Consider the following 24,286-nt stretch of genomic DNA (forward strand, 5'->3'; position numbering starts at 1 on the left):
TTTTCAGATTAATGTGAAATCTTACTCCTTGTTTTTAGTAACATGGGAGGGAGAGGAAGCAGAACAACAGAAACACTTACGCAAAACCAATGTATTTTATTTCTGTCCAGTTAGTATTTCATTTTTAAGAGTTGCACAACACAACTTCAGAGAATTGCACCTCTTATAGTTTCCCGCTAGTTACCATGGCTACTGAAAATATAAAGAACATTTTAAACTTGTTTTAACCTGAAGCTCTCTGCTGTAAATGAACACCAGAGTCACAAGCACTAAAAAGTTATAGGTACTTTCCATACTAAGTTAGTAATGTCAGATAAACTATCATGCAACAGTAGAGCACTGCAAAAATATCTCAATAAATTTTGATTAGAAAGATCCTATCTGAAATTTAGGACAGTGCTTGTACTTAAAAGCCTATAAACAAAAAACTGTCAACAAAATCAGTAAATGGCTGAATTATGTCAATGGCTGTATTAAATATTTAGTAGACTAACATAACATACCATATGAAAATAACTCTTTAGAAAGGTAATAGTGGATATATTCACTGAATACTTTTGCACTACAGCGTTCATATTATGAGTGGAACAGTTTATGGCAGGGATATTTTCTTTGGTACAATGCACTTAAAATGAAAGCAACTTGGTAAGGCAAGCGCGTATCAAGGCAGAAGTCCATGATGGCAATGACAGTAATCACTGCACCATATGTGTACAGATCATACATGAAAAATTATTCTTTTGCAGCATATAGCAACAAGAGATATTTTCCAAATCCTTTAGCAAGAAACTGCAACTCCTACACCTCCAAAAGCAAACTGTGAATCCGTGCTTCCTCAAGAGAAATTATCAATATTGTTTCTTGTATCATCGGTATTATGTAAAGTTGAAACTGAAAAACAAAAGCAAGCATATAAACCATAGCATACTCTGAAGAAATAAAGCTAAAGCAGAGAAAACAAATCTAAAAATTTTCTGAAGTTGAGAGTTACTCGTGATAGTGCAGATAACGACTTCTGTTATCAAGAATTCCACTTTCACATATAATTCCAGAAAAAGGAGTCTAGGAAAAGGAACTCAGTAACGTTACTTGAAATGAAAAAAATTTTGGCAAACACACAAGCAGGCTGCCAGCATAGGCCCCAAAAATGTCAAAGCTGTTTTGATCATATTCGTGGAAAAATGTGCACCCATCTAGCTTCTAGAGTTTTTCATAATCTAGCAGTTATGAATAATTTCTGTACCAAAAAATTTGCTTTCAATTGCAGTAAGATATTAATCAACAAAACATTATCTGCAGTAAAGTTGTAACCTATCAGGAAAAGAAATTAATAAATTAATTGACTTCTAGTTTTGGAGGAGAAAAAAATTTAATTCAATTTAATTTAATGTTTATATATGAAGAAGTTGGGCATGTTATTCTGGAGACTACTTTTGAATACATTTCTGAAATTTCACAGTTTATTCTAGCTTTTCTTTTAGGAGTGGAGAAGGAAAGAAGGTGGGAGGAAGAAAATGGTATGTTTATAAGGTCATATTCTGCACTTGGTGTAATTTTACAGCCAATTTTATCAATCTGCCCTCTCAAAAATCTGTACTAGGAAGACACATCTAATATTACAGGACAGCAGCAATCAGACTGCTTCATAAAACTAACATATCCTACATTCAAAACCTGTGTGCTGCAATCAAATACTATTTCTGGAATTCCCTGGGTGAATTTCTCTCCCTCTCTAACTTCTCCCTCTCCCTCTTGCTCTGTTCGTGAACATTCACAATTTCTTCATCTCTGACATCAAAGCACAGGAGTTCAAGTCGAAAACCTTGGTTCCTTCATGAAAAAAAAAGAAAAAAAAAGAAAGAATGCTCATAGAACGTAAAGCAATTACTCTAAAAGTAAATTTTAGAGCCAGTGATTCAAGCATGAGGGTATTCTACACACTTGTGTTTTCTTACCATGTAACAGAATAGGAGCATGCTTGTATCTTTTCTAAAAGTTTACTAAGATTTGCGTTATAAAAGTAATATGTGAAGAATTTTTTTTATTGCTGCCTCTGATGACTAGCATCAGCGCTTACTTTTTGCGGTCCTTGTCTCTCTTCAAACTAACAGGGGTAGAGACAGATGCTTGTGACTGGGGTAATTCAGCATTAGCTTTCTTCTCAATAAACATAGCTATTTCATCTTCTAGAACTTTTTTCTTTTTCTCTAATTTCAGTTTCGCTTCTTGATGCATTAGCATGCGATGTTCAAATTTAGTCTGTACCTGTTTAAAGAAAGCACAAAAAAGTATTTCCAACTAGTAACACAAGGTGGTGATATCACAATACAAAACCCCTCTGCAATTAAACAGTAAAACCTACCTCAACTTGTGTTAAAAGCCATAAAACATTGCAGTTCTTTCCCAAAACTGCTAAGACTAAAGAACAGCAATCCAGAAAAACAGTCATTCATATCAGATTGTTCCCACGAAAGTCCCGCTGTTGCACATGAAGTACAGGTGGAAACCATGGAAGGCACTAAGTGAATACTAGACTGCCTACCAGATTTTACTATATCTTTATTGTATCAAAAATAAGGAGGCCTTTAGAGAGGAAACAATTACCAACAGACGGATTAAATCAGGATCTGTCAAGTGGAATCTACGTCCATAAACCCAAGCGGGCAAGGAGTCATATAGACTTTAGTTACACAGGTATATATTTTCATATTTATATACTTTTAATATGTATATTAATTATACTTACACATTTTACATATTTATTACACAATAAATCTGGTTGTGGGAGTTACTTGTGGGTTGCCAGACGTTAACTGCTTTTCTGCAGTCATTGTTCTTTGATTGTTCTTCTGACACATTAATGGATTTTATTTTCCAGATGCATCTTGACCAGTTTAAACCTACTGTGAAGTTGTCCATGATCACCAAAGGGTACTTCACCCTTCCTCACATCCCATCTCCCCACACATAAACTCTCCTAGAATCCTGCTTCTGTACCCGTCTGTACTGGTGTAACTCAATCTGAGCGCAGCTATACTGGTAGAGAAATCAGAAAGATTCGTTTCCATCTTTTGCAAAGAAGGAACTAAGAAATAATTAAGATTAGAAATATAACAGTATGCCTGCTGTCAGATTTTATAAGTGTGTGTGTGTATGTATGTATACTATTCATGTATTTATTTCATTGCACCAGTTAACCAGAGGCATTGCAAAAACAGGTATACCAATAAAGCCATTCAGGGTAGAAACAGTAAGGTCCTGCGCAACGGTGTGTCTCAGAAGTGGTAATGCTGCACATTGCACCTACAAGTTTCCTCCAAATGAAGGATGTGAAAGCAATCTTAGGTACAACAGAAATCTCTCTTTTTCTTTAGTCTCCAGATACACATACACACTTCTAGGAGAACGAGCAGCAAGAGTATATGACAAATGTTCTTTAGGAGTGACTGCATGATCGCTTTCACACATCAGGAACTGGGAAAACTAATATCCATAATTCAATTGCAACAGGCAGAGCTCACAGAAACCGGTTATCACTGTGTAAGACGTAGCTGAACCTACTTTGAACATGGCCAAGTATTCTTTCAATTGGATAGCCTCATACTGAGAAGGACTGAACCTGATTGTTTTCTCCACAAGTAGCATGGGGGACTTAACAGGCTTTAGAAAACAAAGTATTAAGCTGCTTTCTTATTTAAAATGTGCACCTGAACACCTCACAGAAACTGCTACATCTTTGCTGAGAGACTGAGGTACAGGAAAGGACATTAATAAATATACACAGGTTTCCAATTTCAATTAAACCAGTGTTTGAATATAAATATGCATGACCATGATAGAATCTGGCAGAAAGTAGATGAGAAGATCCTGTTTTGCCAGTCCAGCTTGACAGGACTAAATCTTCAACAGCATGTTCAAGAAATGTTCCACATCTCCAAATACTCTTAAGGCAGCTGGGAATAGATGAGATTTTAAAAACAAAACAAAGACAACAAAAACACACACACATCCTTTCAAACCTCTCAACATGAGGGTTGAGCTTATATTTAATAACTGAACCTGGAGGTCATACAAACATACATACCCCACCCCCTCGGGCTGAAAAACAACCCATGGGATTTTTTCCTGAAATCTTAGTTTTTACAGAGCAACCCATGCATGAAAAGCACCTACTGTGCTGCTATGGCACACCCATGTTTCTCAGCATACTGCTAGAGAAGATGAAGAAACATGCACTCTCTTACTTCACCGTATCTCCTCCTACTTTATTACTTGTCCTAGCTATCCATCAAAGCCTTTAGACCACAAGCTCTCCCCTTCCAAAAGACTGCCATTTATAGAATCATAGGATCATTTAGGTTGGAAAAGACCCTTAAGATCATCGAGTCCAACCATTAACCTAACACTACCAAGTCCACCACTAAACCGTGTCCTTAAGCGCCACGTCTACACCTCTTTTAAACACCTTCTGGAATGGTGACTCCACCACTTCCCTGGGCAGCCTTGTTTAATGTTTGACAACCTTTTTGGTGACGAAGTTTTTTTCTAATATCCAATCTAAACCTTCCCTTGGTGCAACTTGAGGCCGTTTCCTCTTACCCTATCACTAGTTACTTGGGAGAAGAGACCAACACCCACCTCACTACAACCCCCTTTCAGGTAGTTGTAGAGAGCGATAAGGTCTCCCCTCAGACTCCTCCAGACTAAACAACCCCAGTTCCCTCAGCCGCTCCTCATAAGATTTGTGCTCTTGTTTGCTTCTGTCTAATCAATCTGTTAATCCAATCAATCTGGGTAATCAATCTGCTTTTGACTTTAAGCATTACTGCCCTCAAAATGTTGGGAAATGATAAATATCAACTAGTTGTGATTTTGCTAAGAACTTAACTGCTCCAAATCTCAGCAAAGACAGACAGGCATGCTTACCTGTTGCTCTGCTTCTTTCAATATTGCTTCTTTCTCCTTCACTCTCTGCACAAACTGTTGTCTTATCTCCTCCTCTTTTCTTTGCAGTTCAAGGTAGAACTCGTGCCTCTTTGCCTCATAGGCTTCCTGTAGACTGAAGTCCAAAAATGTAAGCAAGTTGCCAGCACGCTGCTTTATTCAATGTGGAAAGCCAACAATCTGGAACATTATTTAAAAAATCAATATTCATTTGAAATATTAATTTCTACAGCTTCCGACATAAAAACTCATGAACAAATCTAAATAGAAGCAAGCATCTTACATTTCTAAATTTTTATTTAAGTAAACAGTAGAATTAGTTACACTAACAGCTCCTGGGCAATTTACATTTCAAAGTAAATACAGCACTTTAGGAACCTCATGTTCTATAAGATTTGAGTTAAAACTTTCTGCCTCCAACATGTAGAACCTTTTTTCTTTAAGTTACTTATTAATAAGACACCGAAATTGCCAGAAAAATCCCCCAAAATTTCTGCAACGTGGAACATCAGTCTTAAAATAGGACATTACAAAAACAATGCATTTGGAGCATTAACAGAACTAATAAACTGATTATTCCTGTATGAAAAAGGAAGGAAAATAACAGGAGCTTCAAAAGACAGAGCAGTCTCTTTATGCCATGTCAAAATTTAAATATGGAAGAGTTACATTTATATAGAATAAATACAACTTCCCAAGTAGTTCAACATCCAAAAGATAGGGTTACTTTCCAACATGCATCAACCAAAACCTCAAGATTGCTTGTTTTTTCCTGAATCCTTTCTGCCAGAAGCTAACAGACTGCATATATACCACACTTACATTCGAAATTATATAGGAGGTGTAAATTAGTTCAGATTATTGAGCAAATATCTGGCAACTGAACAAAACAGCAAGTCATTAAAACATTTACTTAACTTTTACATCTATGCCTCCCTTCCCTTTTTTTTTTTTTTAAGTTACTCTATGTCGTGAAACAAGGACACTCTACTAGACAATGCAGTACACAAGACAACTTTTTTTCCTCCAAACAACAGGTACTTGAAATTGAGAAACTTTTTTCATATCAAAGCATATCATAGCAAATTAAAAGATACTGATAACTTAGTCATACACTACTGAAGGTTTGACATTTTCAGCGTCTATACTATCACCACAGTGCTGGCAGGAAAAATTCTGCTTTTCAGGGAAAAAGGAACAGAGTCTGTACACAGATGTCCCTCATACACCAAAGAGCACACTACCTTTGAAAAGCTTACCTGCTTAATAACACAAGTTCTTCCAACACAACATTTACCACAAACTTCTCTAAGTCACAAGATTCCAAAGATGCAGAATTGGTGGATCAGAGCTGTGCTAAAGATTGTTACAAAACCAAAAGGATCTGTCCAGTATCTTGTAGGATATAGGACTTATGAATGGATCAAAACATGTATAATGTTCTAGCTCTTTATTCTGGGGCTATTCTCTTACCCCAGTCACCTCTTCTAACACTTCCCGAGTGCTGAGTACTCAGCTTTCTCAGCTATCATGAGTTACTGTCCCTTGCCAGGTATCTCATGCCCTCCATTCTGATGTAAAATAAAGATATACGTATATCAAATATTTAAATTTGCTTTATATTTTTTATACACACACACTTCCATACCAGTTTTTAAGTTTCATCTTTTACTGTTGTTTCTATTAAAACAGTTTATAAATGGAAAGACTTACAAAAACAGACATCTAAAAACTTAATGATTTAGAGCAGCAGCAAGCTTAAACAGCTCTCTTCTATATTTAAATTTACGATGACTAGGCAGTTTCACAATCCTAAAGTTTCTTATTTGTATTCAAAAAATAATCTAAAGGGAGAGAAGAATTATCTTGAAATTGCATATGCAGACTTAAAATTTGTAAGATCTCAAGGTCAGAGCACTTTTCCTGTTCTATCTTATTTGAGCAATACATTGCAATAAAACAAGTTCAGAACAACCTTTTTTGGTTTGGTTTTTTTAATCAGCTGTGAAGTAACTTAGGTTATCCTAAAATTATCTCTACCATGTGAAATGGGGCCATGGTTTTCACAGGGGTATATTAATCACACTATTTTTAAGTTTAGACAGCATATGTAATGACTATAAAGCTACAGCACAGGTTTTTCAAGTGCTGGCTATCTCACTAGACACACTTTTGGGCCCTGTGTCAGTTCTGCTAGCTCACGTGCTGCCTTTGGGTGCAATAAAGCCGCTAGAGTAAGCGCTAGACTAAGCTAACGTGCTGCAATTGTACCTTCATTTCATTATGTGGACATCTCTAGACTCAACCTAAGCTAGTTTATCAGGTAAAAGCAATTTTGTCTTGAAGTTAGTAAAAGATTATCTTTGAAGACACTGAATTTACTAAGTAATCAAATTACATGTATAAAGAAGAGGAGGAATAAAAATGTATTTTTTAAATCCTCCCTTCTCCTGACTGAATTGTTCTGGAAGTCACAGAGACAAAATTAAAACAAACTTTCCTCTTCTGTGTTTGGCATATCAGCAACATAATGATCCAAACAGTCTTAGGTTTTAGGAGGTTTGGGGAGGAGGGGAAAATAGTTCACCGGATCTTAAGCCAATCCTTTCAACATTACCGCGTCCATTGCTCACAGTGAAGCACTTTTCTGTTTACCTGAAGACTGCTTTCACTCCTTGTCATATAGCACATTACGAAAATCAAATTCATAGCTTCTCTCATTCTTCTGGGTTGGACCTCTAGAATTTTATACTTCGTACAAAACCACTTGCAAAATTAAGACGTTAAAGATAATTATTTAAATAATGTATTCTTACTGAGGTTTTGGAGGAAGGGAACGGGATTATGAAGAAAAACTACACCTTACTAATTTATTACATACCTCATAACAGCACTACCACCTACCTTTCTACAGAAGCATAGCTGTGACATGCAGTTTGTCTATCTGTGTAAGACTTAGAACATGGAAGCCTAAATATAAAGATGCAAATCAAACATGTTATGTTCATAAAGTCTCTGAAGTGAATTCAGCTCTCAGTGGAACACAATGTTTGTGCGCTTTGAACAACAAAGATATTTACACAATATTTTACATTTTTTTCATTTAAATTTTGAAAAGCTTTCAAATTTGAAAACTACACTTGTAATTGTTTGCATAACATTCAACTATCAATTAAGGTATATCAGAAAAACTAAAAAATTTTAAAGTTAGCCAGTGGCAGGGATTTTAGCATGGCCCCCCTGACTCGATGAATTACCTAAGTTAATATTAAGCAAGACTAAGGATGTGGTAGATCTATATAATTATCATTTTCCCAGTGAATGCATGAAAAACAGGTATTTTGGATGTGGTTCAGTCTTACCATAAGGAGGTTAGAATATTTAGCTCAAACGCAAAGGTCTGCAGTTGGTCAGATGAACTCCATTCCCAAGTGACTTCTTAAGAAATCTAATAGTCTTTCAGATATTAGGTCTCCTTTCTTAGAAAAGGCAACCAGAGTCATATCAACCTTCTTCTACATGTGAACTTATTCACATTACTGAATCCTTCCTGGTTTTCTGTCATCGTCATCAAAACAGAATGAAAAATAAACATTTTTTGTTCGAGAACTGCAAGGTCTGAATATCCCAGTTTCAGGGAGGAATAAAGCATGAGATATATGATTGTTCACATATTGAGAAACTGAGACGTTTATGTTACAATTATGTTTAACTGTAATTATGATGAAGAACAAACTGTAATTATGAGCATGGAAAAACAACCAAACCAGAGAACGATTAACATCAGAAAATCCAAATATGCAAGCATACAGCCTGAGTATCAATCTTAGGTTTTTTTCAACAGACCTTTGGCCATTAGTTTTCTTCTTTCAAAACAAGAATGACCCCTTAAGCAACAACATAGCTTAGACTGGAAAATGGACTTACCAAATGTCCAACTTCAAAACAGCAGTAATCCTCATCTCCCTTGCAAACATCTAAGCTTACTAGGCATGTATACATTTACAAGTTTGTTTGGCTGGAAGCACTCTTCATGTCTAGATTTCTGTTTTCAACTATCCCCAATTTTTGCGTTCTGGACATCTAAGCAATTATCTCTTGCTGAGATTGACCTGAAACTAGGAATTCAGGTTCCTAATGGACATAATTGGACCATCAAATAGGCAGGACTAGACCATCCACACAAAAAAAGGTCTATCTTTACTTTTCAACAACAAAGAAATGCAAATCCCAATTTTAAGTATTAAAACATGACAATAAAATGACTTCCTGGATTTTACATCCAAGAGATACTGCATAAAATACATAAATCATCCCCCCCAATACTGTGCTATCCATTGACTTCATTACATAAATTTTGCCGTAACAGGCTTTCCAGGCCCATTCCTGACTGGCTGCTTTTCATGGCTTGGAAACCAAATTGTACCTATATGACTAAGTTTAGCCTTACATGGTATTCCATTTATTCCCTGATGCACCGTATGGTGGATTCTTCATTTTTTAAGTGGTTTACCACATGTTATATTCTAATCTGACATGGTAGCATACGTGACTGTAATTCTCGTGACCTCCTGCAATGATACCTCACTATAAGACTGAACTCTTCCTTTCATAAAAAAAAGTTTTGTGTATTATTTTTGCAAGGTATATGAAAGATATTAAGTTCCAAATTACCCATTAATTTTAGCTATGCTAATTACTGTTATCCAATTTAAAAAAAAATAATGGTTTGATAAAATACCAGTATAAACCAGGTGTCCTGAAAGCAGCAGAACCGCCCAAATTCCTGTGGATGATTTTATGTTCTATTATCTCAGTGACTGTAATACCCAAAGTCCTGCCTTACACCTTTGTAACTATGCAGTTAGAGTCCCTCCATACTGCCTAAATATTCTTCACTTATTTTAAGTATTCGCGTGGATCTTTCACATGTAGTAGCCTTAGCTACTTCCAAATCACCCATGACCTTCTCATGCTACTGCAGTTCTGCCAAGGCTCCCAAGAGTTTCAAAAGACAGGACTTCATTCAGAGGTAATGATTTACTGACAACAAATGCACACTGGCTGGCCAACAACTGGTAGGAGTAGAGGTCTTCTGCTTTTCCTGCAGTGAGAACACTAACCATGCAACCCCTGGAAGCATCCAACCCTTTACTGAAGTTTGAAAATGGAGAGCTGGTTCATAAGTTATTAGGGAGAGACTAACAGATGGATCATGTAAACTTCATTTCCCCTGGAAATCTGGTTAATGAAAAAGTTAATTCTTAGAACGCAATTGCAAATAAACAAATTCAAAAATTATTATGACACAAATTCACAAAAAATACATGATTAGGGAGTATATTTTTTTGAAGTGTATACAAGACAGTCACTTCAGACTATTACTATTCTTATTTTCCCTCTTCACACCTAGTAATTAAGCTGTAAATATATTTTCCCGTTCTGTGCTGAAACCATCTCTTTCCACATCTCCCACTAAAAAACTAAAGCTTGCAAACATGTTTTTTTCACATGTAAGAGTGAAAGCCTTTATGGATGTCTGCCCACAACCTCTCTCACAAGGTCACTGAAAATCCAAGAATTACTGATTTTGCTTTGTAGTGACGTACAATTTTGCATGAATAAACTACTGTTGTACTTTTAAATACAAAAGAGTGGTACAGAAACTTCACAGGCAGCTTTTTCACAACTTGCCAAAAGGCATGTTAGCTACTCAAATGTCAATGTTCAAATGCTACAAACCCCAGTGTAGTAAAATCAGCCAATTATTCAAGCCTAGCAGAAATTTTATAAATTTACATAAAATGACCCAATTCAGATTAAGAAATTTAGTACGTAGACAGCTACATCACAGGCACAAAATATGACTTCTCAACATGCATTTTGATCCTTATTTACACAAGTAGCATGAAATTTTAATCATCAGTCATATACTGCTATGCAATACTAACTATACTTTAAAACTATACTTTAAAATGGTCTTAGAATCCATGTGCATATATTACAAACATCTTTAAGGACAAAGAGGATGACAATTTAGTATCACATTTTTGCCTAGAAGAAGAGGATAGGCCCTATTCTGAAAGATATTTAAATTCACAAGTCAGCAAAATGGGAAGCACTGAACTTCCTCTATGGAAACCGATGTTTTCTACCACGCTGCTGAGGATGACACTTCTCATTGATTTCTCAGTAGCTTCATAAAACACTTATGGGTAAGGCTACATTAGTCTGCTAATTACACTACATACAGATCCTCTAAATTCTCTCCCTTTTTTCCGGTATCATAAAAAGTCTCTCCCAAAAGACCACATGCTTTGTCTTTCAGACCTCAGTGTCATTTACTATGCCACATAACTGAGGGACAACCACTTATCCTAGATCCAGTCCCACTTTTCTCTTCCTCTTGCAGTAAATCTGGGAAAAAGTTCATTTTTCTAGTTTCTTATGGGATACCTGTTTGCATCCTTCTGAAACAATGACATTTTCCATAGATGCGATTTACCAAAACTAATTAAGTGTACTGTCTTGCCATAAAGCTCTCAATAAACTGACATTTAGTGGGCCATACATAAAAACTACACATCAGAGGGAACTTGGCTTTTCTGTATCTCTACGAAGCAATCCATTTCAAAACCAGCTTCTGAAGCGTAAAATACTATGACATTCTGATACAAACCTGTCACTTTATACTGTTAGTAAAATGCAAACTGTTTAGGGGTTTTACAAAAACAATTCTTGTGTTTGTCGAGATTATCATTCTCGGTTCTCTGGATGATCATTTTTATAATTTAACTCTTATCTTGAGATGGCTGTACATTGTGAAATTCAAGTTCAGAAAAGCCAAAAGTACTGCAGTCAATATTGCCATGAACAAATCTCTAAAAAAAAGCTTTCCCTAGACAAAGATAACAAGGTATCAGCTGTTAGTGTACATTCTTAAACTTAAACCTAAACCCAATGAAAAGCCTATGGGCAGTTTCAGTTGGTTTTAAACCTCATCACCTTTGGTTCTCTATTTATGAAAAGGATTTATTCCTTTCTTGTTTATTCAAGAGAAATGTCAAGAGACCACCGTGACTCATGGTCAGCTCAAGATCATCTAAGTGAACTAATCTTTAAATGTGCCTTGACATTAAGACTTCAGAAAGAAATGCCCACATCCAGCACCTTCCTTGGCCACGTTTATCTTATTTAATTATTATTGTTTGAACCATATATAAATTAGACCTAGTCAAAGTGACAGAAACGCAGCTCTGTCAACACACTAAGAGTTACAGTAACTGCAACTGCCTTCAAAATTCTGTGCAAAGTGCGGGTGAAAGCAAAGACTTGAAGCCACTAAAAATAACTACTTGGAGGGAAGCCATTTAAAAGTAATTTATTTTTACCAGAATAGAATGGGTAAAGTCAGTCTGATCACTAAGTAAAACAAGAAGTAAACAAACCAGTTGGTTCAAAGCACTGGAAACTGTTTTTAATGCAAAGTCATATTTTGTTTTCATGTCTGGTATTTCCCACCATGACTATAGAATAATAGCACTTTGCTAAACCATGAAGACTTGAAAAACTCCTGAAGCATCAGTTCTTCCCTATCAGGATTCTAACAACTTACAAAATACAGTCCCATGCATAAAACAACCAAAAGAAGTTGGAAGAGATGACGGAATTGGAAATAAAAGATAAACAAACTGGATATATAAATTGTAAGTATCTCCTGCAGAGAGCAGCTTTACTACATGAAACAACTGAGTGTCTCTAACCCTCTGCTTAACTTTCCTTTGGGATCCTCTATTAACTTCCTGCAATCTAGCAAGAGATTTCTTGACCTGAAAAGGCTAGACATTTGTTATTATGGCAGATAAGGTGGGTAGCCAGCAGTGTAATCAATGATTTTGTAAAGCTTTTTGCTTCAGTTCCTTCTGAACTTTGAGTCCAACCAAACCATGGTTCAGAACCACACAGAAAGTAAAAGAGCATGCTAATATATAATGAAAATAACTTAAAAGTCATAAAGTGCATGCACCTGAAGAAAACTGACATTCTCCATGACAAAAATTAAAATCCCCAGGTTTATTCTAAAAGATAAAGGTTTCAGAAATACAACTATCTTGTATGTCTTTAAAGGAACACTCATATAATCCCATATACCTCTCCATGAAGAAAACTGAATGAACAGCTTGTTTACTCCAATTAAAAAAAATTAAAATCTTTTCCTCTTAGAAAACCTGTTCTGTGTATAAAACCTGCTCTGTACTGGGTTGATACGGTCAAATGTGAAATGAATGGATGCTGAAAGCAAGTACTGCACATGAAATCCTTTACCTGACTGGTTTGTTCTCGGGACCAATGTCTCTGAAGCCCATCTCTTCCAGTCTGCAGCGTCTGTACAACTCATAATGTCGTGCATGAGTTTGCTCTCTTAAGTCTTCCATATTTGTGCAAATAAGCATCTCGCGAAGCTTTACAAAGTCACAGTGGTTCTCATTTTCCACTAATCAGTTAAAAGAGGGAGATTTTATTATTATGCACAAGCAGCAAAACTGTCATTTTTAAACAGCGTTGAGATTCATTTATTTTGTTTACTAATTATACTTCCAGGAAAATGTATCACTTTGTTTATTATGCCTCTTACACTTCCTTATAATTTCTAATATACACATTGAAACACTAACTCTAAGTACTGTTGAACTAAAAGAGGGCAAATTTAGACTAGATCTAAGGAAGAAATTTTTCACGAGGGTGGTGAAACACTGGCCCAGGTTGCCCAGAGAGGTGGTAGATGCCCCATCCCTGGCAACATTCCAGGTCAGGTTGGACAGGGCTGTGAGCAACCGGATCTAGTTGAAGATGTCCCTGCTCATTGCAGAGGGGTTGGACTAGGTGACCTTTAAAGGTCCCTTCCAACCCAAAATTCTGTGATGATTCTATGTTCCAACACGTCCCGATTTCCTATTCAAATTGAACAATGATAAATTTCTCTCTTTTTTCCCCTCTTCTTTACTGACAATCATAAAACATTCAAATTTGGTAGTGCTAGAGGCACTGCCACGATACTAACCCACCCAAACATTACATACACCATCTCACAGCTTGATTCCAGGGATGCATAAGTGCTGATGAAACTACCAGTTAGGGCACAGCTCAAGTATTAATTGCTGAATTAACTCCTTAAACTGTTGATCCAAAATACAATCAATATGGCATCCGTGGATAATGGCATCAGTGAATACCAGCCTCTTTTAGTATTGGTGAATTTTATACTTCAACAACAACAATCTCGTAAAAATACCTTTGAAAATTAATTTACCTTGTACAATACCCCAAGGGTACTGACGGGCTCTCACCATTTTGTTTCCAACTTTCACCTCTTCCGTACTTCCTACTACGGCGAATGGCAAATGGCCCTGTAAGAGTCACACCAATATAGCCTTATCTCTCAGCATTCTTACATCGGAACTGAAAAGCAAACACTTCAGAAATAAATTAGGGGGAAAAAACACCACTTCAGGAAAAGCCAACAGGCAGTTTCAAACCAAAAACCACTTTGAAGATAGCAGCAGCTAGTCAAACTACTGATACAAAAGTCAAAACCCGGAGGAGCGGTTGATAGACCAGATGTGTGCTGCTAATTCAGAGGAACCTCAACGGGCTGGAGAAAAGGGCCAACAGGAATCTCATGAAGTTCAAAGGAGAGCAATGCCAAGTCCTGCACGTCAGGAGGAGTAATCCCATGCTCCAGCATATGCTGGGGACCGACTGTCTGGAAGGGCACTTTGCAGAAAAAGACGTGGGGTCCCTGGTGGACAACAGGTTGGACCTGATTCAGCGGGTTTGCCCCAGGGGCAAAGGCGGCTGACTACATCCTGGCCTGCGTTAGGAAGAGTATCAGCAGTAAATAGAAAGCCGCTCTAGAACACATCCCTCTGATTCGCATTCAGCCAGAGTTCATAACCCCAGTAACAGTCATGAGACGATCACAGGTTTGAACCCGAGGTATGGTTACTGCTGTGGGCTTGGCCAAATGGCAGAAATACAGGCTGGGTACTGACTGTGTGCTGACCCACAATAACTGACCAAAAAAAAAAAAATTAACTGGAAAATAAATCACTAGCAGAGCATGAAAGGGACAGACCACCGCCTTTCCCCACAGCAGAAGGACCTGTTACTGAACGACAGCCTGCACATCCTCGCTCCCTGGCACAAGTGACAGGGGTTGGGACTGCAGAGCCGTACGCTCTGGCATACCGGCTCCTCCTCCCTACTTTCAAACCCCAGCACATGCAAACATATCGTCATGTGCATCTACAAACATACACACATGAACAGCAAACACAGACAGAGTGCTCAAAGCAAAGATGTCTAGATTCACAAGCTTAGTTGAAGCTGGCAGATACTCCTGGGAAGATCTGAAAGGACAATAGTAAAAAAAGCCAGAATTATACCTGACTTTTTGATCCCCAGAGAAGATTTGTCCTAATTTCAAATGAAAGTACTAAGTAAAAGGAAAAAGCAGATGGAAGACTTGCTTTCGTAAAGGCCAGAGAAAATTGGAGAAACAAAGCACTTGAATACCGTCCCTAACAGATGTGAGGTAGTATTTGCTGAGGAAAAGAGCAAAGCCAATCTGTCCACCTATGTTAGTAATGATATATCAATTATCCAGAAATTAGAAAAAGTATTTATGAGTGAGAACCTCTTCTCTGTTGCTGAGCTAAAAAAGGAAAAGCCTCCGAGAACAAGTGGTATCAACAGCAAAGGGACAGGAAGATTTGCGAGTAGGGGGGAAAAAATAAACATACAAGCTTTTTAAGGAGGAAGAAAAATAAACAAACTTGTTACATACAAACCTATAAGCCTCAAGATAATGGTGAAAGAGCAGGTATGAATCAGCATTAGAGAGTGATGCTTTAGTACTGAAATACCAACGTGTTTGTCATTTACTTACATTCATGATGGTATTAATTTTAGAAACGGTTTCATCATCAGTTGGAAACTGGTATATCTGGACGCCATTACTAACTAATTCACTCATGATTTTGTTCTTGAACTTCTGTAGTTCGGTTTTAGAAATGCTGTCTGCTTTGCCTATAATTGGTATAATGTTCACCTATTAATGATACAAATTATATGAAATGCGTAAGACTTCAATTTTGAGGTGACATCTTTTATAAATTAAGTTGGTTGGTGAGAAGCGCTTTAAAAATTCCCCTGCAGTCCAAACTTTTCCATCAATTGATATCAAAGCTTCACAAACCGTAAAAAATACATTCACTGGCATAATTTAACAAAATAACAACAAATTATTTAATATAATTCCTTAAAATTAATTGATTCTGAGAAAAGAACAAGGAAGGAGGTCTCATACAATGAAGTACTCAAAAGAACAGCAACACCCACTAACTAAATTAACTCATTAACCATTAACTAAATGACATTAAGTATTTACACCTCTGCTAAAAAAATTGATTGTTTTAGTTTATAGCACTGGGGGACATGGTTCAGGTGTTAAATGAAAGATGACAGTTGAAAATAGAAAAGGAAACTGGCTACCAGACCCTGCCTACCCCTGAGCCTCCTCCTTGGGTTCCTTTCGGCTACAACATCTCGTTCACCTCACTGCTGCAGCAAAGAGTTTCTCAAGTACTTGCTGCGAGCAGACGAATGATGATGACTGAGAAATCTTGCCTGCCAGTCTTTACACTAATCATTCAGAACTCAAAATACAATTCTACTAAGGTAAACTGCCCCAGTTCCTGAAACAGCTATGACAGTAACTTAGGAAGGTAGTAGATGCCAAATTTTTCTTAAAAATACTATCACCGCTCCAAAGTTTTCAGAACTAGATACAAAGAATCAATGCCAATGTCCAAATATCTTGGAAGAACAATACAAATAATTCTTCTGGATTTCAGAAGATGAGAGTTTTACAGAATTTCTTCATTATAGATGCAAAAAGGAAGGAGACAAAAAAAAAGAAAAAGAAGCCCCACACATTCTTTTTATTATTCTGAATATTCTGTCTGAATGGAAATGCCTAAGCATGGAAACTCAAGAATGGATTCAAAATGGATGTTTTTAAAATAAGTCTTCTGTCTTAAGCAAAATGTCCAAATAAAAAAAAACCCAAACATGCCAATTCCAAAGTATGACTTCTAAGACTACCTGATGATAATCAGGTATAATCAGTTAATTTTGTAGCGTACAGTACCTAAGCACATATGGGGTAAAATATCTAAAATCAAATAAAATGCTAGAATGTTTTTTCTTTATAACTGAATTAATTTAGGATTGTATAAACAGTCTATTACAGCTAGGAATAATTCACAGCTTCAATCAAATTAGCTCAAGGACATCAATTTAGGTTTTCTATCATATAGCTTTAAATGGATGGAACACAGAGTCCTCAGAATTAAATTAACCTTTACTCTGTCTGTTCAACATGAAAGTTTTTCAAGCATTCATTAATTAGGAGAGAATTTCTTAGATAATGAATAGCAGAGAAAGATACTGAGGAGACCAGTAACAAAAGAGATGCAAAATCTCCAGAAACTGTGATTACAGCTATCAACGCTGATGTTAAATCATAACCATTGCATTAAAATTTAAAAGCAATACTACTCTGGCTTTCGATAAGCAACCAAAAAAAAGTTATCTTTGCTTAATCTGTTAAACAAAATTAATTTCTCCTTGCAGCATCTAAGGTTTACTTGAAAACTAGTATCTCCGTACTTTCATCCAAGAATAATATTCATTGAAAGCACATACTTGTACTAACAAGAGACTTAAATTGTATTGATTTGGAACACATATAGATGTGCCCCAAGTCCCACTGCTCCCTTCTCTGCCTGCTGCTCACTAGGAAACCAACCGACCCCCTTCCTGCCTCTTCCCCAGCTACAACTCTCAATAAGTAGAAAACTGAATTTTTCTACAAAGCTTTAGGCCATTAATACAGAACCATTTTAACCCCACATAAAAAGCCTGCACTTGCAATAAAACCAACAATCCTGCCCTTCTCCTTGCCTGCAGCTGCTCCTTGCCAGGTAGAACTAAAATCTGTGCAGCTGTCCGAGGAGACAGATTACTTTTCATCTCGATCAGTTCCCTAACCAAGCAAAACTCTTTAGCTTTCAATTTAAATCAGTTCCCTCATCTCAGATTAGGCTGAGACTGCCTCATTTAAGAGCAATGCAGAACAACCATGTAAAGTCACCAGGATAAACTTTGTCCATGCACATTACTTCTCTGTCTGCTAGCACCAAATCCAGCCCTCTGATCATTCTTCTGCCTTGTCCTGGTTTCAGCCAGGATAGAGTTGGTTTTCTTCACAGAAGCTAGTGTGAGGCTGTGTTTTGGATTTGGGATGAGTAACTGTTGATAACTTGCTGATGTTTTGGGTTGCTGCTGAGCAGCCAAGGACAGTCCAGCTTCTCGTGCTGCCCTGCCAGCGAGCAGGCTGGGGGTGCACGGGGAGCTGGGAGGGGACACAGCCGGGACAGCTGACCCAGGCTGGCCAAAGGGATATTCCCTACCATACGACGTCATGCCCAGTACATAAACTGGAGTTGGCCGGGGGGCGGGAATCGCTGCTCGGGGATGGGCTGTCGATCACTGGGTGGTGAGCAATCGCTGTATTGGGCATCACTTGTTCTTGTACATTCCTCTGTCAGTATTATTATTGTTGTTATCACTGTTGTTTCTTTCTCTCTTTCTGTCCTATTAAACTGTGTTTATCTCAACCCACGAGGTTTTTTTCTAATTCTCTCCCCCGTCCCACTGGGGGAGAGGGAGTGAGTGAGCAGCTCCGTGGTGCTTGGTTGCCAGCTGGGGCTAAACCACCACATGCCTTAAATGCAAAGCGTCACTTCCCCCCTCAATTAGAAGACATACTATTACTCTAACTTAAGATTTTCATGTAACACCACCTTGTGCTAATGTCAAAACATCTGTTGCCCTTTTATGCTATAGAGGAGGAATTAAAAAAATACATATACTTGAAATTATCATTGGTTGGTATCTTGCAGGCTAACTTAAGCGTATGTCTATGAATCAATACAAAAAATTCCAAAGATTCTTTTGGAAGAAATGAAACCCGAAAAATTAAAAACCCCACAAGGTACACTCATGTCATTTCCTGTCTTAACAGTAATCTGTATATAATTCTGCAAGAATGACTTAAAAATGCAGATCTATTAGTTGAATAATCACTAGCTCCCAACAAGAAAGCATACAGATGAAGACTCCTTTAATCTGTCAGTGGAACCTGGCTGGTCTGTAGTGATTCAGTCCTAAGCAAAACTATAGGACTTTCCAATGTCTAAAAGCTAGAGGCCAAATTCTTATCTAGTTATGCAATTTATAAGGAACAGAGGAAAATTAATTGCCCACAGATACATCTACTTTTTTCTCCCAGGATTACAGAGCAGAGGATGATCCTATCCTATTCCAAGAACCCTCTTTACCTCTAAGCTGTGTAATCTGGTCTTGTTTTGTACCAAGCAGGCTGTAACAAAAGCATAACAGTGTACACTTGTGGTGGATTTAGGAAGAAATTGAAGAAGACGTTGGACATAGATTTATACAGTCAGTGTATGCATGTTGCTGTACCACCTTCTCTTTATGGAATCCCGTGTTCAGCAAACATGCCCAGGGACTTCCACATCCTGGGAAATCCCGAGTTCCAAACTGCCACTAGGAGAACACAGTACTAAAAGCATCACAAACATGTTCCACAATGCGATGGAAACCAAACTACATTTTTGTTTTGTGTATATGTATATTTCTGTAGTAGAATATATTGCAAAGGGATAAAACCACACGTGCCACCCATGTTCACTCTGAGCCAAAGCAGAACCAAAAACATTTAGAGTAGGTGGCTAGAAACTAAAATCCCCCAAAGCATAATTACTTTTGTTTTATTCTGATGGAAAAATATTTTCTCAGGATGCTGGAACTCATGGATCTATTTCCTTTTCTTTTGGAAGTAACACCATTTTAAAGGGAGTTCAGTAAAGAGAGGGCATAACCTAGAAAGCCAAGTATTTTTGTGGTTTAACACAACCTCCAACTTCAAAACTCAGAGCAGAAGAATATGCTCCATGAAACTGGCCGGTTTTCTAGTATCAAGGCTCTTTAGCTATCAGTGCGTATTACAGAGCAGTTTCACAAACATTTTAATCTGACATAAGCCAAGACCACAGCAGAAAGAAGGGACTCTGCCCTCCCCTACCTTTGTCCCACCATACCTCCCCCCAATTTGCTCTGTGCTATTGAGAAAGTTCAAAATGCAAAATACATTCACAAACAAAATTACAAAAATATCAAATGTGCTCATCAATCACAAATATGGAACAGACAGCTGATTTGATCCTTGTTATCTTGAAGAAACATCTCATGAACAAGAAAATGCAGAGAGAAAATTTAGCAGGAAAGGCTCTAGTAAAGCACAAAGGAAAGGGCTAGAGAAAGAGCAAATGCATTTAAGTTTTCAAATTTCTCAAACTTTCAACAAATTAAACCCAAATGATGTAAGGCTTAAAATGGGTTGAACGTTCAACTTCATCCAGTTCACACAGGCCCACTAGTGGAAGAAAGTTAAGAATTTACAAAGTGCAAGTAATCATACTAGAAACTGCTATTTAAAGCTTTCAAAACAAATAAGGTTAAAACACTAATGCAGTTTATCTCAGACAAAGCCGTGCTGGCAGGGTGTTCTGTTCACAGCACTTGCCTCTTCAGTTATCTATAACAAAGATCTTCACAGTGCTGCAAAGCTTTTTATATGCCAACTTTCCAGCAGTCCCAAAACTCGATACTGAACTAGAAACAAGCTTAATTAGAAATATTACAGCACTCATGGAGGCTACCCTATTCAATCACAATAAGATGTTAACAGTTTGTTAAAAGTAAAGTTGGTGTGGTTCTAATTTTTTAAATTTTTTTAAACCTTATTGTGCTGCTTTTTTCAACATTCTTGCCAGATCTCAATCTCTCTCTCTCTACCCTTTTGATTTGTAAATAAACAGGTGATGAACTGCTAGCTACTTGCAGAACCGATTTCTTCTGAACTCAAGGTATACCGGTACCAAAAAACATACCAAAACCAAATACACGGATATAGAACTGAAAGCTGGTAGAGGATCTAAAAGCTGCAAGATGCTTCAGAAAATAAAACAAACTCTTAGAACTCTGTTTCAAAGTCTTACCTTGCTGTCTAGGCTTTTCATGGTTAACAAATCTAGGGTTTTTAGGGAATGGCCTGTAGGTGAAATGAAATAGAGGCAGACATGGATGCGAGTATCATGGTAGCTAAATAAAGAACGTTTAATTTTCAGTTCTTCCTGGAGATAGGCTTCAAATTGTGCATCTATATAATCCACTATTGGCTGATAGCTGTAAGAAATAAAATTTAACAACCAGAGATTAGCTACTCCTAAACAGAGCCAGACTAAGAAAGGAATTCCTCTTGTATTGTTTTGTGGATTTTTGCTTTCCATGTCAAAAGGCTGTTCAAGTATCTACCCAGTACAGCAGAAAATTATGTACACAATAATCTTAATTTCTGAAAGGCTACTCAAAAAAAGAATCATGCACCTAATACAGATAAAACACTTCCTAGCTACTATTAGTGGAAAAAAGCTACATAAACTTAGTTATTTTAAGAGATCTTCCCAAGAGATGTTTTATAAATTTTTGCAATCAGGCTGTGCAACTGCAGAACAATTAGATACAAGGAAGATAGAAGAAACTCTTAGATACAATACAAGAAAAGAAAAAACATGCAATTACCAGTACCAAGAAATAGGACCTCCTTTATCTTTTGAAGATGAAGTACTGTACAAGAGAGAGCTCTTAAACAATAGACAAAAATTGAAAAGGAGGAATGTAAGAGAAGAATGTGCATCTGATTTGCAGTAAGTACAGTTTAAGTATACTTTATCCTACTTAAAAGCTGATTATAATCTGCTTTCTGAAAGAAAGTTGTTGCTAGATGTACAAGCAGCGTGCCCTTACATTTCTGCTGCTACACAAAGTTTATAAACCAGATCAAATGCAGTCAAAATTCAGAGGCAGTTGTTACGTACAAAAATAAAAGAAAGACTAAAAGGCAGCTCCTATACCGCTCATCAAAACCTACTACTTACTTGCATCTCATTCATCCAAGTCACCAGCAGTAGCTATTTCCTAATCATATCTTAAGCCATAATTCTCATGATAATCTTAACATGACTGTCTAACCTTCATTTATAATTATCATCATTTAGGCACTCATATAGCAAAAAGAATTTCTAAATTTCTTTACAATTAAGGTGAAAGAAACAAAATCTGCTAAGAAACAGTTCAGTATTTTAAAATCTTCAATTCATAAAAGCAGAGACTCAAAATAAGTTCTGAAAGACACTAACGTTGTACCTCTAAATCTTCTCATTAAGCTGTCCAACATAAAAAACAAAGGCCTTCAGTAATCCACGTGATGTTCCTTCCAGTTTAAGGTCTTCAATATGTTCCAATGAAATTGTTAAAAACCCTATAGATCTAATCTATATTATCTACAGTACCTTATAACCTATTTGGTTGTTTAAAAAGTCTCCCGTTAGCCTTCTCCCTGCATTCCTCCACCCCAAAAGAAACTCTAGTTACTACTGCACATTTTATTTACATATATTTATAAAATATTATATCATAAAGAAGGGGGCAGAGTTCATCTGATTTCTCAAGTAATTTCCTAGACAAGAAGAAAAACATGTTTGCTTTAGTGTACAGAGAAAACAGTTAACCAAATATTTGTAATGTGTGTAAGAGGAGTATTTACTACATCCCAAAGAAAAATCAACTTGCAGTTGAAGACTAAAACTGCATACAATAGCAACAAGTGGGCACTTACCTATCTTCTTTGTTTATCTGGTCACCAAATCCCACTGTATTTACAATGGTCAGCTTCAAAAGAACATTACTTTCCTGGAGTTCATAAGTCTGGGCTCTAAGTCGCACATTTGGCAGAAAATGTGTTGATACAGGGTCATCAAAATTGGTGTTAAACAAACTGTTTATCAAGGTTGATTTCCCACTTCCAGTTTCCCCTGAAGTTAAACAGAAGAGTTGGAGAAGACATTTTGCACATCGAATAAATACCTGCTAAGCATAGAAAGTGTTATCACAGCAACTCAACAACTTCACACAAAAACTTGTCAACCGATTTCTCCATGCAAAATGGTTGCTGGCATTCCTTTTTCATAATGAGCGCTAAATATCTTTTAGTTAATTTTTTCAACTTACAGATAAGACAGTTACCTGCTAATGAGTAATAAGCAGAACAGTGTCTTGACGCTTTGGTTTCTTTAAAAGTGCAAACTAATTTCCTACAGATTTTAAAAAGCTAAGAAACTTGCTGTGAAACCACAGGGTTCAACACAGGGTTTTTATGGATAAGGGTAAAATACTAAAGCAAACATTTGAGAAGTATAGAAACACTTCCGTACCATCACCTTGGAATTTTAGGATTTTTTGATCGGAGGCTTTTTGTTATGGTAAAAATAGAGTGTAGCCCACTTTACTCAAAAGAATCCAAGAAGCTGTCCATAAATCAATAAATGCATGGCATCATTTTCAACATTTTCAGTCTTCATATTGTTTTTGAAAATGCTAAATATAAAAACAAAGGATGGATGCAAATAAACAAAGACAGGGGAAGGGGTAGAATTGTAGTTCATGCTTAATATTAGAGAAGGAGTTTAACATTGAACCAGGCTGCCCAGGGAAGTGGTCGAGTCACCATTCCTGGAGGTATTTAAAAGGCATAAGATGTGGCACTTAAGGACATAGTTTAGTGGTGGACTTGGCAGTGTTAGGTTAATGGTTGGACTTGATGATCTTAAAGGTCCTTTCCAACCTAAATGATTCTATGATTCCAACTGGATGTAAATTTCAGTCATTTCCTAATGATGAGTATGCTACTAAAGCCTTAAGCCACCAAGATACTACTTACCAATGCAAAGAATGTTGAAGCAAAAGCCCTGCTTGATGGATTTTTTAACCAGCTGATCAGGTAAACTACCAAAACCAACATGCCCGGACAAGGATAAGGTTCGATAGTCATCATCATTTTGCTACAGAAAAATAATTTTAAAATATGTTAGTGAACTGAGTCGCAAAGCAATTAGCAATGGCAACAAAGGAACTCTACTAGTGAACTAGAACTCATTCCTTATGATTTACGTGAAACAAAGAAAAGCAAAAGTCTGAAAAAAGATCTGTCAAATCAACTTTATTCCGTGATTTGAGAAAACATTCCAATTTACTTTACAGAACTATTTGCAGGCTCAAAGTGAAGTCCACCTTT

General features: G+C 36.9%; 1 protein-coding gene across 1 annotated transcript; it reads right to left on the minus strand.

Annotated features, from left to right (window-relative positions):
* Positions 1-1,694: 1,694 nt before the first annotated feature.
* On the minus strand, positions 1,695-24,053 carry SEPT10 (septin 10; the record flags this gene model as incomplete). Its single annotated transcript, XM_010288987.1, has 9 exons — positions 1,695-1,830; positions 2,078-2,265; positions 4,927-5,059; positions 13,270-13,438; positions 14,255-14,351; positions 15,893-16,054; positions 21,153-21,339; positions 22,832-23,027; positions 23,933-24,053. Coding segments are annotated over 9 exons (1,389 nt in total), but the record flags the coding sequence as incomplete, so codon positions are not given.
* Positions 24,054-24,286: the final 233 nt, after the last annotated feature.

Source organism: Phaethon lepturus, unplaced genomic scaffold, assembly GCF_000687285.1.
Source record: "Phaethon lepturus isolate BGI_N335 unplaced genomic scaffold, ASM68728v1 scaffold9666, whole genome shotgun sequence".
Classification (NCBI taxonomy): Eukaryota; Metazoa; Chordata; class Aves; order Phaethontiformes; family Phaethontidae; genus Phaethon; species Phaethon lepturus.